The sequence below is a fragment of the Macaca nemestrina genome, chromosome 17, assembly GCF_043159975.1.
Source record: "Macaca nemestrina isolate mMacNem1 chromosome 17, mMacNem.hap1, whole genome shotgun sequence".
NCBI lineage: Eukaryota > Metazoa > Chordata > Mammalia > Primates > Cercopithecidae > Macaca > Macaca nemestrina.
In genome coordinates this window covers 71,747,197-71,760,735 of record NC_092141.1, presented here as the reverse complement: position 1 = coordinate 71,760,735, position 13,539 = coordinate 71,747,197, and the positions used below count along the sequence as shown (strand labels likewise).

Here is a 13,539-nt window from a genome sequence, read left to right as displayed (position 1 = left end):
GCGCCCGCCACCGCGCCCGGCTAGTTTGTTGTATTTTTTAGTAGAGACGGGGTTTCACCGTGTTAGCCAGGATGGTCTCGATCTCCTGACCTCGTGATCCGCCCGTCTCGGCCTCCCAAAGTGCTGGGATTACAGGCTTGAGCCACCGCGCCCGGCCTGTATTTTTTTTTTTTTTTTAATTGAGACAGAGTCTCGCTCTGTCGCCCAGGCTGGAGTGCAGTGGCGCCATCTCCGCTCACGCTGCAGTGTATTTCTAAGCCTCCATACCTTTGCATATGCTGTTCCCTCTGCCAGGAATGCCCTTCCCCACACCTCTTTCTATCTTTTAAACTTACACTCAATTTGAAAGGCCCAAATCAAATATTATTTCCATAAACCCCTCCTTAACTCTCAGAAACTGAATCAGTTTCTTCTCTATGCTCCTCTAACACTTATCCGTATTTCTATAATCACTGATGACCTGGGATAGTCTAATTGTGCATTGAGATGTCTGTCATCTCCAGCAGACTGTGGTCTCTACGAGGGAACAGTATTGCCAGCATTTAACACAGATCTCAGCACATGTTCCCCAAATGAATTAATGACAAATTCCAATTTGCTCAGACTTTAACTGAACAATGAAATAAGAGTCAGAGGATCAGAGTCCCCTTGCCCTACGGTGGTAACCAGAGGAGAGGCTGGGCCTGCCACAGCTCTGTGGCTGTGTCTCTGGCCCTGGGAGCCCCTCCCCACCCTGTGGCGCAGTCCCTGGCTCACCTGGAGGGGTGGGCTCGGCTGTGGCATTGGGCTTCTTCTTGCACACATAGGGTAGGGCGATGCTGCAGTCGCGGTTCTGCCAGCCGCCCGAGGACTCAGTGCGGATCACTCCACAGTTCTCCTCACTGGGGTTGTCCGGCTGGTCTGTGGGGAGGGCAGGGCGCCAGCACCCCGGGAGAGAGAAGCTCACACCGTGGCTCCTGGGGCCCTGCTCAGAACCTCCTACCTCCCTCTGCTCCCTCGGAAGCCTGAGCCAGTTCGGGAAGCTTGGTGCTCAGCTCCGGAAGCCTGGGGCTCAGCTCCAGCTCCGCCCCAGACCACCGGGTCCTCCTCGCTTTTTAACCTGGGTGCAAATCGCCTTGAACCTTCTACCCAGCAACCAGTACCAGCCCCGCCCCCGCCTCCCCGGCCAGGCTGCCGGGTGCGCTGGCGCCCGCTGCCCACAGTGGTGGCTAAAGAGGTGAGTGGAGGCTGGCACCAAGACTTGCGGCCTGGAGCAGCGCCGCTCTGGATGGGCTAGCGGGGCGCAATCCGGGGAGGCGGGTGGAGGTCCGTGCTTCCCCCACCCACAATGCCCCTCTGCAGGAGGACACGAGGAGAGGAGTCCATGGGAGGCCAAGAGTCCCCGGGGCCCCTAGGCTGCCCCACGCCCCCAACCTTGTGCCTCACCACTCTCCCAGTTGAGGTATTTGAGGGGCGAGTTGTCCGACCACTGCCAGCCTCCGCTCGTGTCCAAGTCATTCAGGCCGATCCACAGGGTGGAGCTGTACCCAGTGAGGAGGCCTGACAGCGAGGGGGTACACTGAACAGAGGACTCCCAGCCCCAGCCTCCCGCCCTCCCCATCGCCCTGTCCTCAGCCCCCAAGCTGAAAGGACCCGGGCCCTCCAAAGGCGCAAGCAGGCAATCAGACTCACCGTTAATGTAGGTCTGCTCGTGGATCTCCGTGATGCTCAGCAGATCTGCGCCCTGCTGCTCGCAGCTGGCCCAGGCCTCCCTCCACGACAGCGTGGACTGGAAGTTAAACTGGTAGCAGCTGTCAGTCAGCTGGTCCTTGTCCCAGAAGGTCTCACAGTCGTTACCTGCCACCAGGACAGCCCTGTCCTTTAGGCCCCCTCCGGGATCCCTCCCCCACCAAAAGGCCGCACTAGTAGGGGAGGGAGCAGTGTCTCATCCTGGGCCCGGGCCCTCAGCAGCAGCCTCCCTCCAGGATCCCCCACCCCCGACCCCAACCGCTCTCACTCTTGATGGGACAGAAGCCCCAGCGCTCATCTTTGCCGTAGTCCTGGGTGGTGGCACACCACAGGTGACCGTCCTCGCGGCCCGTGCTGGTGCAGCCGTGGAACCACTGGTTGTCATATTTGAAGGGGATGGTGCACGGCTTTCCGTGGGAGTTCCCCTGGATGGTGTAGACCTCTGCAGGGGGTGGAGAAGGGCCAGGCCCTTGGCATCTGGACACCAGAGGCTGCCCCGCCCCTCCAGCCTCAGGAGAAATCCCCTAAAACCCAGGGAGCTGGGTGTGCGCAGGGGTCGGCAGAACGTGGGAGGGGCAATGGCATCCCATAATGCTTTAAGGCTCCTTCTGCTGTTGAGTCAGCCCAGGAACCAGAGGGAGGTCTTACCGCACACCTCATAGGGCTGGGAAGGGGCTCCCCAGCACTCCTAATGCCCGTGCAAACTCCAGCTAGGCGAGGGAGCCTCCAAGTCATCCACGGAGGGTTGAGCCCGGTGGACTCTCTGCTCAGCTACCCAGCCCATGGGCTCTGTGTCCCCACAAAGTTCTATCTCGGAACTCAGGGAGTCTCCCAGGAAAGGCCCCCCAGGATGGGGCTGTCCACCACAAGAGGCCAGCCCCTCACTGGGTGACTCTGGCCCCATTCACCACATGCAAGACAGGCATTAAGACACCATGGGGGCTACAATGGGGTTTCACCTTGAGAGTGGGCCTGGGGGAAGGACATTTTCATGTAATTTTATGTTATATACTTGTATACTATTTGAAGACTTTACAAGCGTGTATTTTGCAATTTTTACAAAAGTAAATTAAATGCTTTGAAGTTTTTCTTTTTTTCTTTTCTTTTTTTTTTTTTTTTGGAGACAAAGTCTTGCTCTGTCACCCAGGCTGCAGTGCAGTGGCACAATCTCAGCTCATTGCAACCTCTGCCTCCTGCGTTCAAGTGATTCTCCTTTCTCAGCCTCCCAAGTAGCTGGGACTGTGGGCATGCTCCACCATGCCTGGCTAATTTTTGTATTTTTAGTACAGAAGGGGTTTTTCCATGTTGGCCAGGCTGGTCTTGAACTCCTGACCTCAAGTGATTCACCCACCTTGGCCTCCCAAAGTGCCAGGATTTCAGGCATGCACCACCACACCTGGCCTGAAGTTAATTTTCTTAGTTATTAAAAAATGCTTCGTATTATAATTAAAGATGTGACTGCCAAGGGTCCACAGAAGCCAAAGGCCTTGTCACCAGGAATCTGTCCTTCATGGCTCCAGTCCCCTGAGCACTGGGGACCCCACCCTCTCGCCTGCAAGCAGCCCCTCACCATGGTAGGGCAGAGCACATAGGTCCTCCTCGCTGCCATAGATGCGCCACTGGCCACTGCGGGTCTGGTCACCACGCTCAAGGGTGCCAGGCTTGGATATGTTGCTGGTGCGGGCCCCCAGGAGCAAGGACAGCTGGTCACCCAGTGTACGACAATGCCAGCGAAGATTCAGTGCCTCCCGGTCACACTCGTACATGCCCAGAGAGGCCGTGGTGTTGGTGCCTGGCCAGCCTGTGCCCAGGCATTGCATGGTACCCAGGTTGAAGAGCCGATTTCGGGAGACCCACTTCCAGCGCTGGGCAGGGAGACTGGTATTGCAAGCTGGGGTGACTCTGACCTGCCCGCCCTGGGCCTCCAGGCAGCCCTGCAGTCCATGGCTGAAGATGAGGAAGACGTTGGGTTCTGGAAGGGAAGGCAGGACACGAAGGCATCACAGGGGCTCTCCTGGTTGGCCCTTGATGACCAGTGTGGCTGACAGGCACCTACCATGAGCCTTCACTCATCCGTTCAATCACTCAGTCCTCACTACCAACCCTCTGAGGTGGAAATGAGTGGCAGTGCTATGCCCCTGTGGCCAGATGAGGCAGAGGCTTGCAGGACCACCTTTGTTCTAGCCCCTGCTCACCTGGAGGGAGGACCCAGTCCTCTGTACCACCCTCAAAAGCAAACCCAACTCCCACCCCGCATGTCACCCCATACTTTTCTGAAGATTTTATGAGGAGCGGTGGAGGCATTTACACCATACACCACACACCACATTGCAACTTCAATCTCAATCTCTATTACATGGCGTGGTTTTTCTGCCAAAATTCTTCTTTGGTCCAGAGGCATTTTGTCTCACCCTTCCCCCTGCCCCTTGCACTGGTGCCATCCTTTCCTCCTCCTTTGAATCCTCCCAAACCACTCACCGCACCCCTGAACTATTTCACGCCTTAATTTTTAGGCAGCAATTTAACTCTTTGGCTTCCTCAACTTCTCCTCTTTCCACCTATCTCTTCGCTGAGCAGGCGCCCTCTGTAGAAGTCACTGGGGAAATCCGACCTGCCCCCGCACCATAGCACACCCGCTTTACAGAATAAGAAATGAGGCTTCAATGCATAGAGACAGAAAGCAAATTAGTGGTTGCCTGTGGGTGACGAGAATGGGGAGTGGCTGCTAAAGGGCACAGTGCTTCTTTTGGGGGTATGATGAAAATGTTCTAAAATTAGATTGTCATGATAGTTGCACAACTCTGTGAATAAACTAAATCCCAATTAAATATATGTTTTAATGAGTATATGAGTTAAATGGGTAAATTCTATATGTGAGTTATGTTTCAGTGAAGAAAAAGAAAGGAAGGAGCAAGGGAGGGTAGGAAGGAGGAAAGAGAAAGAAAGGAAGAAAGTAGGGAGGAAGGAGGGAGGGATGGATGGATGAATGGAAGGAAGGAGGGAAGGAGGGAGGGAGGAAGGGAGGGAAGGAAGGAAGGAAGGTAAGAAAAGACAGACAGACTGAGTCTTAGAGACATGAAGTGACCTACTCCCAGTGTCACACAGCCAGTAAGCAAACCCAGATCTGTGGGACATCCACATGTTATCACCTTCCTCTTGTTCCTTGGCTTCCACTTACGTACACAACACACACATGGAGTACATCCAATCTCCAAAGAACTTTTGCATCCACTAGTCACTAGCTCCCCAGGATACTTTTCATGTCTTGAAATGATGAATCTGACTGCTAGTGTTTCTTTTTTTTTTTGAGACGGAGTCTTGCTCTTGTTGCCCAGGCTGGAGTGCAGTGGTGCGATCTCAGCTCACCGCAGCCTCTGCTTCCTGGGTTCAAGCAATTCTGCCTCCGCCTCCTGAGTAGCTGGGATTACAGGCATGCACCACCACACCTAGCTAATTTTTTGTATTTTTAGTAGAGACGAGATTTCTCCATGTTGGTCAGGCTGGTCTCAAACTCCCAACCTCAGGTGATCCACCCACCTCAGTCTCCCAAAGTGCTAGGATTATAGGCATGAGCCACCATGCCCGCCAGCTAGTATTTCGATTCTAGCTCTGCCACTGAATATGGGACTCGGGCAAAGTGCTTCACTTCTCTATACCGTTTCCTCATCTTAAGACTCTGGTAATGATGAAATGAGATAATATGTGTAAAGCATTTGGAACAGGGTCTGGCACAGTAAGAAGACTATAAATGGTCAGCATTATGCTATGTTATTGGTAAAGAAATTGGCTGAGGCTGGTGAAGGAATTTGATGACAAGAGTCATAAGGACTGTTTGTTAAAGGAAGGAGCTGAAATGTGACCCTAGTCTCCTGGGTCCAAATCTCAAGTTCTCTCTCTTCCCCCATGCTGATCTTATCATCCTTCTATAGTCCATTCTCCAAAGACAACAGTCAGAATAATCTTTTTGTTGTTGTTGTTGTTGTTGAGACAGAGTCCGACTCTGTCGCCCAGGCTAGAGTGCAGTGGCGCAATCTCGGTTCACTGCAACCTCTGCCTCCCAGGTTCAAGCAATTCTCCTGTCTCAGCCTCCTGAGTAGCTGGGACTGCAGGCACACGCCACCATGCCTGGCTAATTTTTTTGTATTTTTAAAAGAGACAGTGTTTTGCCATGTTGCCCAGGCTGGTCCTGAACTCCTGAGCTCTGGGAATCTGCCTGCCTCAGACTCCCAAAGTGCTAGGATTACAGGCATGAGCCACCGCACCTGGCCTAGAATAATCTTTTAAAGATATAAATCAGTCCTAGAAAAAATTTAAAAATGTTTTTGGAGTGTTAAAGGTCATAGACAACAGTGATGAATTCAATGGCATAAGAACTTTTTTCCCAAAAAAATATTTTTTTCATGGCAACATATAATGCCATCAGCAAGGTCAAAATTCAAATAAATGACAAAAATATATGTACCTTATTAGAGGCAAACAGTTAAGTCCACAATATTAAAAGAGCTTCTGGCTGGTCCAAAGGTGGTGAGTTATCTCAATTGGTTGTTCACATTCAGTTACAGACCAAACTCTTTATTCTATTCTTTCCTCCTTTCTGACTTTACTAGTCTTAAAGAAAAGAAAAGAGAGAGAAAGAAAGAGAGAGAGAGAGAAAGAAAGAGAAAAGAAAAGAAAGCAGAGCTTCTACCAAAAAACTAGATACATGAAATTTAAGGAAAGTATCAACAATGCAGTAGAAAATGAAGAAGAGATATGAATAGAAAGCAAAAAAAGAAAGTGCAATTGCCTTTTAAATATTTGAAATGATGACCGGGCACGGTGGCTCACGCCTGTAATCCCAGCACTTTGGGAGGCCGAGGCAGGTGGATCACGAGGTCAGGAGATTGAGACCATCCTGGCCAACATGGTGAAACCCCATCACTACTAAAAATACAAAAAATTAACCGGGTATGGTGGTGGGCACCTGTAGTCCCAGCTACTCGGGAGTTTGAGGCAGGAGAATGGCGTGAACCCAGGAGGCGGAGCTTGCAGTGAGCTGAGATCGCGCCACTGCACTCCAGCCTGGGCGACAGAGCAAGACTCCGTCTCAAAAAAAATAAATAAAAAACAAACAAACAAAAATTTGAAGTGACAGCCTCACTCATAGTAAAAGGGAAACAACAACAACAACAGGAGGCAGGTAAGTCTTCCTCCGGCTTGAATTACTTCAAAGATGATTCATCATTCTTCAAGTAAGATTCAGCCTCTTACTATGAGCCACAATTTAACATGATCTGGTCCTGTCTAACGGTCTGATCTCAAATCTTGTTACTCCACCTTGCTCAAGTCCCTTTGACCTCCTTGTTCTTCCTTGAACAAGCCTGGCTCTTTCCCACCTCTGGGGCTATGCATTATTTCTTCTACTGGCATTTCACATTTCAAACAACAAAAAAGGGTAACATCTTTAGAGAGACTCTCCTGGCCTCCCAATCTTAAAGTGACCACAGTGACCCTCTATCATATCACTTGATTATAATGCTCTTCATGGCATTTATTATCTGATTTTTTTCAACATCTGGGTTTTCTGTGAGTCTGCATCTATTGACTGTTTTTTCTTTTGATTATGGGTCATCTTCTCCTGCTGCCTACTATCTGCAAATTTTTATTATATGTTGGACATTGTGGATAACATCATAAGGAGTCTGGACTTTTTTGTTGTAGACCGAACGTCAGGGATGATATGTTAAAGGGAATCTGGATTAAAAAAAAAAATCTTCCTATAAAGAATGCTGGGTTTTGTTATGGCAGGCAGTTAAATTACTAGTGGATTACCTTGCTCCTGTGGAGGTTTGGTTTTAAGCTTTGCTAGGGTGGGGTTGTTTGAGTCTTGCTTTTAGTCTTCAGATGTGGCTCTTAACCTTGGATTTAATCATAAGGTGAGGCCCTTCTGGGATTTCAAAAGAAAACCTTAGGTGATTACTAAGCCCCTCAAACTTGGTGGAACTTAAATTTTAAAGTCTGTTTCCTCAGCACCAGGTAGCAACTGAAACCTCGGCCTCGCAGCTTCTGTTTCTTGCTGGGCTGCTTAGAGCCCTACTCTGCAAAACGCACAGTTCAGGAGTCACCAAGGATTTAAGGAGAATCTGTACAAGGAATTTCTATGGCTCCTTCCTTTCCAGGATTTTCCCTCTCAATGTTAGCCTTTCTAGTGGCCCCAAGCTCTAACCAGTAAAACTGCCACTTTCTGTGTTAGCTCCTCAAACCAGGCAGTATGCTCAGGGAAAAGCTGGTTAAATGTGCCAGGTTTACTTTTTACTTTCAAGGACTTTTTCCTCTCTATATCTGTCTGGTTTTAATTGCTGTCCAGTGCCCTCAAATCACAGTAATCACCATATTGTATGTTTTTCCCTTAGTCTATAAGCATTCTTGGCCAGAGAGTTAGACTGACAAAAGCTACTCTGCCACTTCCAGAACCAGAACTCGCTATCTGACATGCTCTTGTTTTCTGTCTTCTCCACCACTGTATCCCCAGCACCTAGAGCTCTGCCTGACACAGAGTAATGCTTAAATACTGAAGGAACAAATGAACACATGCATGAATGAACGAATTTCATGCCTAGATAATAATCACAAACAACCAGCCTATCTTTCTGCTCCTTGTTCCAGCAGCCTGGAGCACAGCTCCTGTCACTGATGCTCAAAACACCATCGTGGGAGTGTAGGCTGGGGCAGGGACCCTGTCCCTCTGTCCTCTAACAGCACTGGGATGGGGTTCCTCTCTGGGCAGGACAAAGTGAGCTTCCTAAAGTACCCCTAGGACAACTGCCACAGCTAATCTCTGGGTCCTCTGCCCTTAACCTGCTCCTTCCCTCCTGCAGTGAACTGAATGTGTTAACCTCCAAAAATTCATGTACTGAAATCTTTTTTTTTTTTTTGAGATGGAGTCTCGCTCTGTTGCCCCAGCTGGAGTGCAGTGGCACGATCTCTGCTCACTGCTGCAACCTCTGCCTCCCGAGTTCAAGTGATTCTTCTGCCTCCACAGCCTCCCAAGTAGCTGGGACTACAGGCCTGCGCCACCACGCTCAGCAAATTTTTGTATTTTTAGTAGAGACACAGTTTCACCATGTTGGCCAGGCTAGGCTCAAACTCCTGACCTCAGGTGAGCCTCCCACCTTGGCCTCCCAGAGTACTGGGATTACAGGAGTGAGCCACCACGCCTGGCCTGTGTTGAAATCTTAACCCCTCAAGGTGATGGCATTAGGATGTGAGGTCCTTGGGAGGTGCTCAGGTCATTAGCGAAGAGCCTTCATGAATAGGATGAGTGTCCTAATAAAAGACACCCCAGAGAGACCCTCGCCTATTCTACCATGTGAGGGTACAGTGACAAGACAGCTGTCCACGAGGAAGTGGCCCTCACCAGACACTGAATCTGCAGGGACCTTGATCTTGGACTTCTCAGACTCCAAAGCCGTGAGAAATACATTTCTATTGTTTACAAGCCATCTGTTTATGGTCTTGTGTTATAACAGCCCAAACAGACTAGGTCACCTTTCAGCCACCCACCAGAAACCAGAAATCAGCTCCAGGACTTGATCCATGCCTGCCCAAGCTTCCTTTAAAGAGTGGGTATCTGGTTCTCAGAAACTCTACTCCAGGCAGTACTACCAGAAAATGGCCCTTGGCAGGAGGTAGCTAAAGGAGGCTGGGGCCGGAAAAGGAAAAAATTATTGCTTGTTTTGTAGATGTTTCTCAGAGATAGGACAGGAAAATGAAGCCCAAAATTTCACGTGAGCCCACAACAGCCCAAGAGGATGTTATCTTCCTCTGCTCCCCAGCCAGAAAATCCACAAGTGTGCTAAATCAATGCCAGGTGGGCTGTAGCAGTTGTAGCAAACGGTGAATGAAGAGTCCAAAAGAGGCCCAGGTTAGTCGAGAGGGCTGCTCCCAGGGTCACGCCAACCTCCCCTCACTTGACAGAGGAAACTGAAGCCCAGAAAGGGGATGGGATTAGAATGTCCAACAGAAGTAACTTTCAGGTCTCAGTTTCCCCCTTTGTCACATGAGGCACAACTTCGAGGCCCCTCCTCCCTCTGACATCCTAGGCTCTGGGTTCAAATCCACCCAACTTTCTGCTAGGTGCACGGCATGTTCCAGGCAATACTGGGACCACGAGGAAACTCGCAGCACCGTCCCTCCCCTCACAGGATTTGTAATCCAGTTAGAGGAGAACTGCTGGGCATAAGAGCAAACAAGCCTTTAAAATCCCAGGTGTCTGGGGGTGTTGCAAGGAGCTCTGTGCCTCCCAAGGGCCAAGAGACTCCGCTGGGCAGAGATCTGAAGATTGCAATGTGGAGGAGGCACTGAGTAAAGAACGCAGGTCACATTTTCTCATTTGGCAGCAAGAGAGGACAAAGGCAACCTCTTGCATTTTCTCATTTGGCAGCAAATGAGAAAAAGCTGAGGAATCAGAAAGCAGAGGAGAGGCGTGCAGGAGCTCCGCAAAGCAAAGGAGAGGCTGAGGGGGATTCCTGTAGGTGGATCGGGGGGACTCTGCCAAGCCAGGATCAGGGGTCGCTTGGGAGAGCATTTTCCACCCGAAGTGGCCGGTGGGCCTGGGCCCTCACTGAAAAGAGGCTCTTTCTCCAAGGCCTAGTGGAGGGGGAGTGCACGCTCAGGCTGGGCTGGAACTGCTGGGGAAAGAGAAAAGGCATGCTGAGAGCTGGCTCTGTGTTCTTTGTACCCGTGCTTCATCAAGCACATACAAAGCGGGCAGAGGGAGCTCAGAGTGCAGAGGCCTGATGCTCCCTCCCACCCCCACATCCAGAGAGGGCCCCTCCAGCCTCACCCACCCCCCAGCCTCATCCATATGCATGGGAGCATCAGGTGTCAGTGCAGGGAGCAAAAGTGCCCCCCACAGAAGGTGCAGTGCCCCTCACAAGGATCTTGGGATTCTTCTCCCCAAGGACAAAGACCACTTTTATATTTTGTAGAATATCAACCCATGCCTAGCCCAGTGCTACTCATCAAGCTGTGGCTCAATATGTTCTTACTGAGTAAATGAAGAAATGAATGAAGCTAGGCAGGGAGCTGTGCACTGAGCACTGGCTGGGTGTGATTCATTCATTTATTCATTCATTCATCCAACAATGATGTATTGAGAATTTCATAGATGCCAGCAGGGCATTAGGCATTGAGGGTACTGTGAACAATACAGACACGATCCCAGCCCTTATCACCATATGGTCTGGCAGGGCACTGGGCTCTACAACGAAGACATGGCAATGATAACAATCTGTGACCTCACTGAACTGCCTTTATCTGCCCAGGAAACTTCCCATCCCCTTCTTGTTCTCCTTGTCTCGTGTACCTCTGGGTATGTGGATGTGTGGGTGGGCACAAGGCTCACTCTTGAGCTGATGACAGTGTCTATCCCCTTGGCCGTAGTGATGGGGCACATAACTCAAACAGGGCTGATTAAAGAACTCCCCTGGAACACATAAAGCTTTCTCTTCTTATTAAGATTGCTAGGTTGGGGCTGCCAATGGCCATGCTTCCTACAATGAGGCGATAATATATAAAGAGAAGCAGAGTGAAACAGGACAAAGAGATGGAAAGAGAAGGAAGTGAGCCCTAGAGATGCTGGATGTCCTGTCCCTGAATCCCTGAGGCTTTTTCCTCTATTCTGTGAATCACTCAAGATCATCTGCAGCCAGCTGGGCTCCTGCATTCCCTTTCTTAATGAGCTTGTCTGCATTCGGTTTCTGTCCCATTCTCCTTATCTCCTGGGAGGCTACTGCTCTAGGACCTCCTCTGACCTGTCAGACCAGCCTCTTGGGTTGGCTGCAGCACCAAGGCCATCTCAGAGGAGGTACCTGGAGGCTGGACCCTCAGCCCATTCTCCTAATCATCCTTCTGGCTGCTCCCTCAGGTGCTTTCTTATCCCATACGGATGATAATCATTTATGAAGCACTGTAAGGGAAATTAAAAATGAACCAGACGCTGGGCACAGTGGCCCATGCCTATAATCCCTGCACTTTGAAAGGGTAAGGTGGGAAGACTGTTTGAGCCCAGGAGTTCAAGACAAGCCTAGGCAACATGGTGAGATCCCATGTCTACAACAAATTTAAAAATTAGCCAGGTGTAGGCCGAGAGCGGTGGCTTACGCCTGTAATCCCAACACTTTGGGAGGCCGAGGCGGGTGGATCACAAGGTCAGGAGTTCAAGACCAGCCTGGCCAACATGGTGAAACTTTACTAAAAATACAAAAGCTAGCAGGGTGTGGTGGCGCACAAACCTGTAATCCCAACTACTCGGGAGGCTGAGGCAGGAGAACCACTTGAACCCGGGAGGCGGAGGTTGCAGTGAGCTGAGATTGCACCGCTGTACTCCAACCTGGCAACAGAGTGATGCTCCAATCTCAAAAAAAAAAAAAAAAAAAAAAAAAATAGCCAGGTGTGGTGGCATGTGTCTGTGATCCCAGCTACTTGGGAGGCTGAGGCAGGAGGACTGACTGAGCCGAGGAGTCTGAGGCAGTAGTAAGCTATAATCACGCCACTGCAATCCAGCCTAGGAATCAGAAGATACAGCCTCTGCCCTCATTCATTTATAATGAAGCTGGAGAGGCTGATCTCATGAAGCAATCCATGGAAAAGTTTAAGCCTGCACAGTTGGGGTGAAGGTGATAGATAGAAATGAACTTTCCAGATAAATGAAGTGTGATAGAAATATTTCTTTCTTTCTTTTTCTTTTCTTTCTCTCTTTTTTTTTTTTAAAGAGACAGAGTTTCGCTCTGTTGTCCAGGCTATAGTGCAGTGGCATGATCATAGCTCACTGCAGCCTTGAATTCCTGGGCTCAAGTGATCCTCCCACCTAAGCCCCCAGAGTAGCTGGGACTATAGGCATGCACCCCACCATGCCCAACTAATTGTTTTTTGTTTGTTTGTTTGAGATGGAGTCTTGCTCTTTCACTCAGGCTGCAGTGCAGTGGTGCGATCTTGCTCTCTGGAAGCTCCGCTTTCCGGGTTCACGCCATTCTCCTGCCTCAGCCTCCCTGGTAGCTGCGACTACAGGCGCCCGCCACCACGCCCAGCTAATTTATTTGTATTTTTAGTAGAGACAGGGTTTCACCGTGTTAGCCAGGATGGTCTCGATCTGACCTCGTGATCCACCCGCCTCAGCCTCCCAAAGTGCTGGGATTACAGGCGTGAGCCACCGTGCCCGGCCCCAGCTAATTGTTTTTACTTTTTATAGAGATGGGGTCTTGCTTTGTTGCCCAGGCTGATCTTGAACTCCTGGCCCCAACCTCCTGATCCTCCTTCCTTGGACTTCCAAAGTGCAGGGTTTCTAGGTGTGAGCCACCGTGTCTACTTTGATAGGAATATTTCTGATGTAGTCCACACTTCTTGCTTCTCAGACATCCAGGTCATCACCTGGGAAACATGCCTGTGCTCATGGGCAACTGGGTTTTAAAGCAACTTGCCCTACACTGAGTAACCCATCTCCTCCCTCCCTGCTGATGGTCATTGAGGCCTCCTCTCCCATCCTGTCTGCTTCAAGGCACACAATGCTTTTGTGAAGTCGCGAGACTGAGTGCAAAGGCTGGACAACACTTTGTGTCTCTGGAGCAAAACCCTCAGCTGTTTCTGCAGTTTCCCCGGACTCAGCCCATCCACAGAGGCAGCCAGAGGTCTGACCTCAGATAAGATGGCTGCTCTCAAGACATCACAGATGAAGGAGGCAGATGAGAAGTTAATTCTAGCATGGTGCCTGGCATGCAGTGGCCTCTCAACAAATATGTGTTGAATGAGAGGCATGTCACATAAAACCCTGAA

The 13,539-nt window shown here is 50.2% G+C and overlaps 1 protein-coding gene across 1 annotated transcript in view; it reads right to left on the bottom strand.

Moving 5' to 3' along the window:
- LOC105483057 (mannose receptor C-type 2) overlaps window positions 1-13,539 on the bottom strand; it is a 65,326-nt gene that overhangs the window by 25,518 nt on the left and 26,269 nt on the right. Inside the window, exons 2-6 of the mRNA XM_011743627.3 lie at window positions 3,299-3,700; window positions 1,997-2,170; window positions 1,672-1,836; window positions 1,426-1,539; window positions 757-900 (exon numbers count right to left, since the gene is read on the bottom strand). Coding sequence (XP_011741929.2) covers window positions 757-900; window positions 1,426-1,539; window positions 1,672-1,836; window positions 1,997-2,170; window positions 3,299-3,700 — 999 coding nt within the window. The remainder of the gene's footprint in view (window positions 1-756; window positions 901-1,425; window positions 1,540-1,671; window positions 1,837-1,996; window positions 2,171-3,298; window positions 3,701-13,539) is intronic.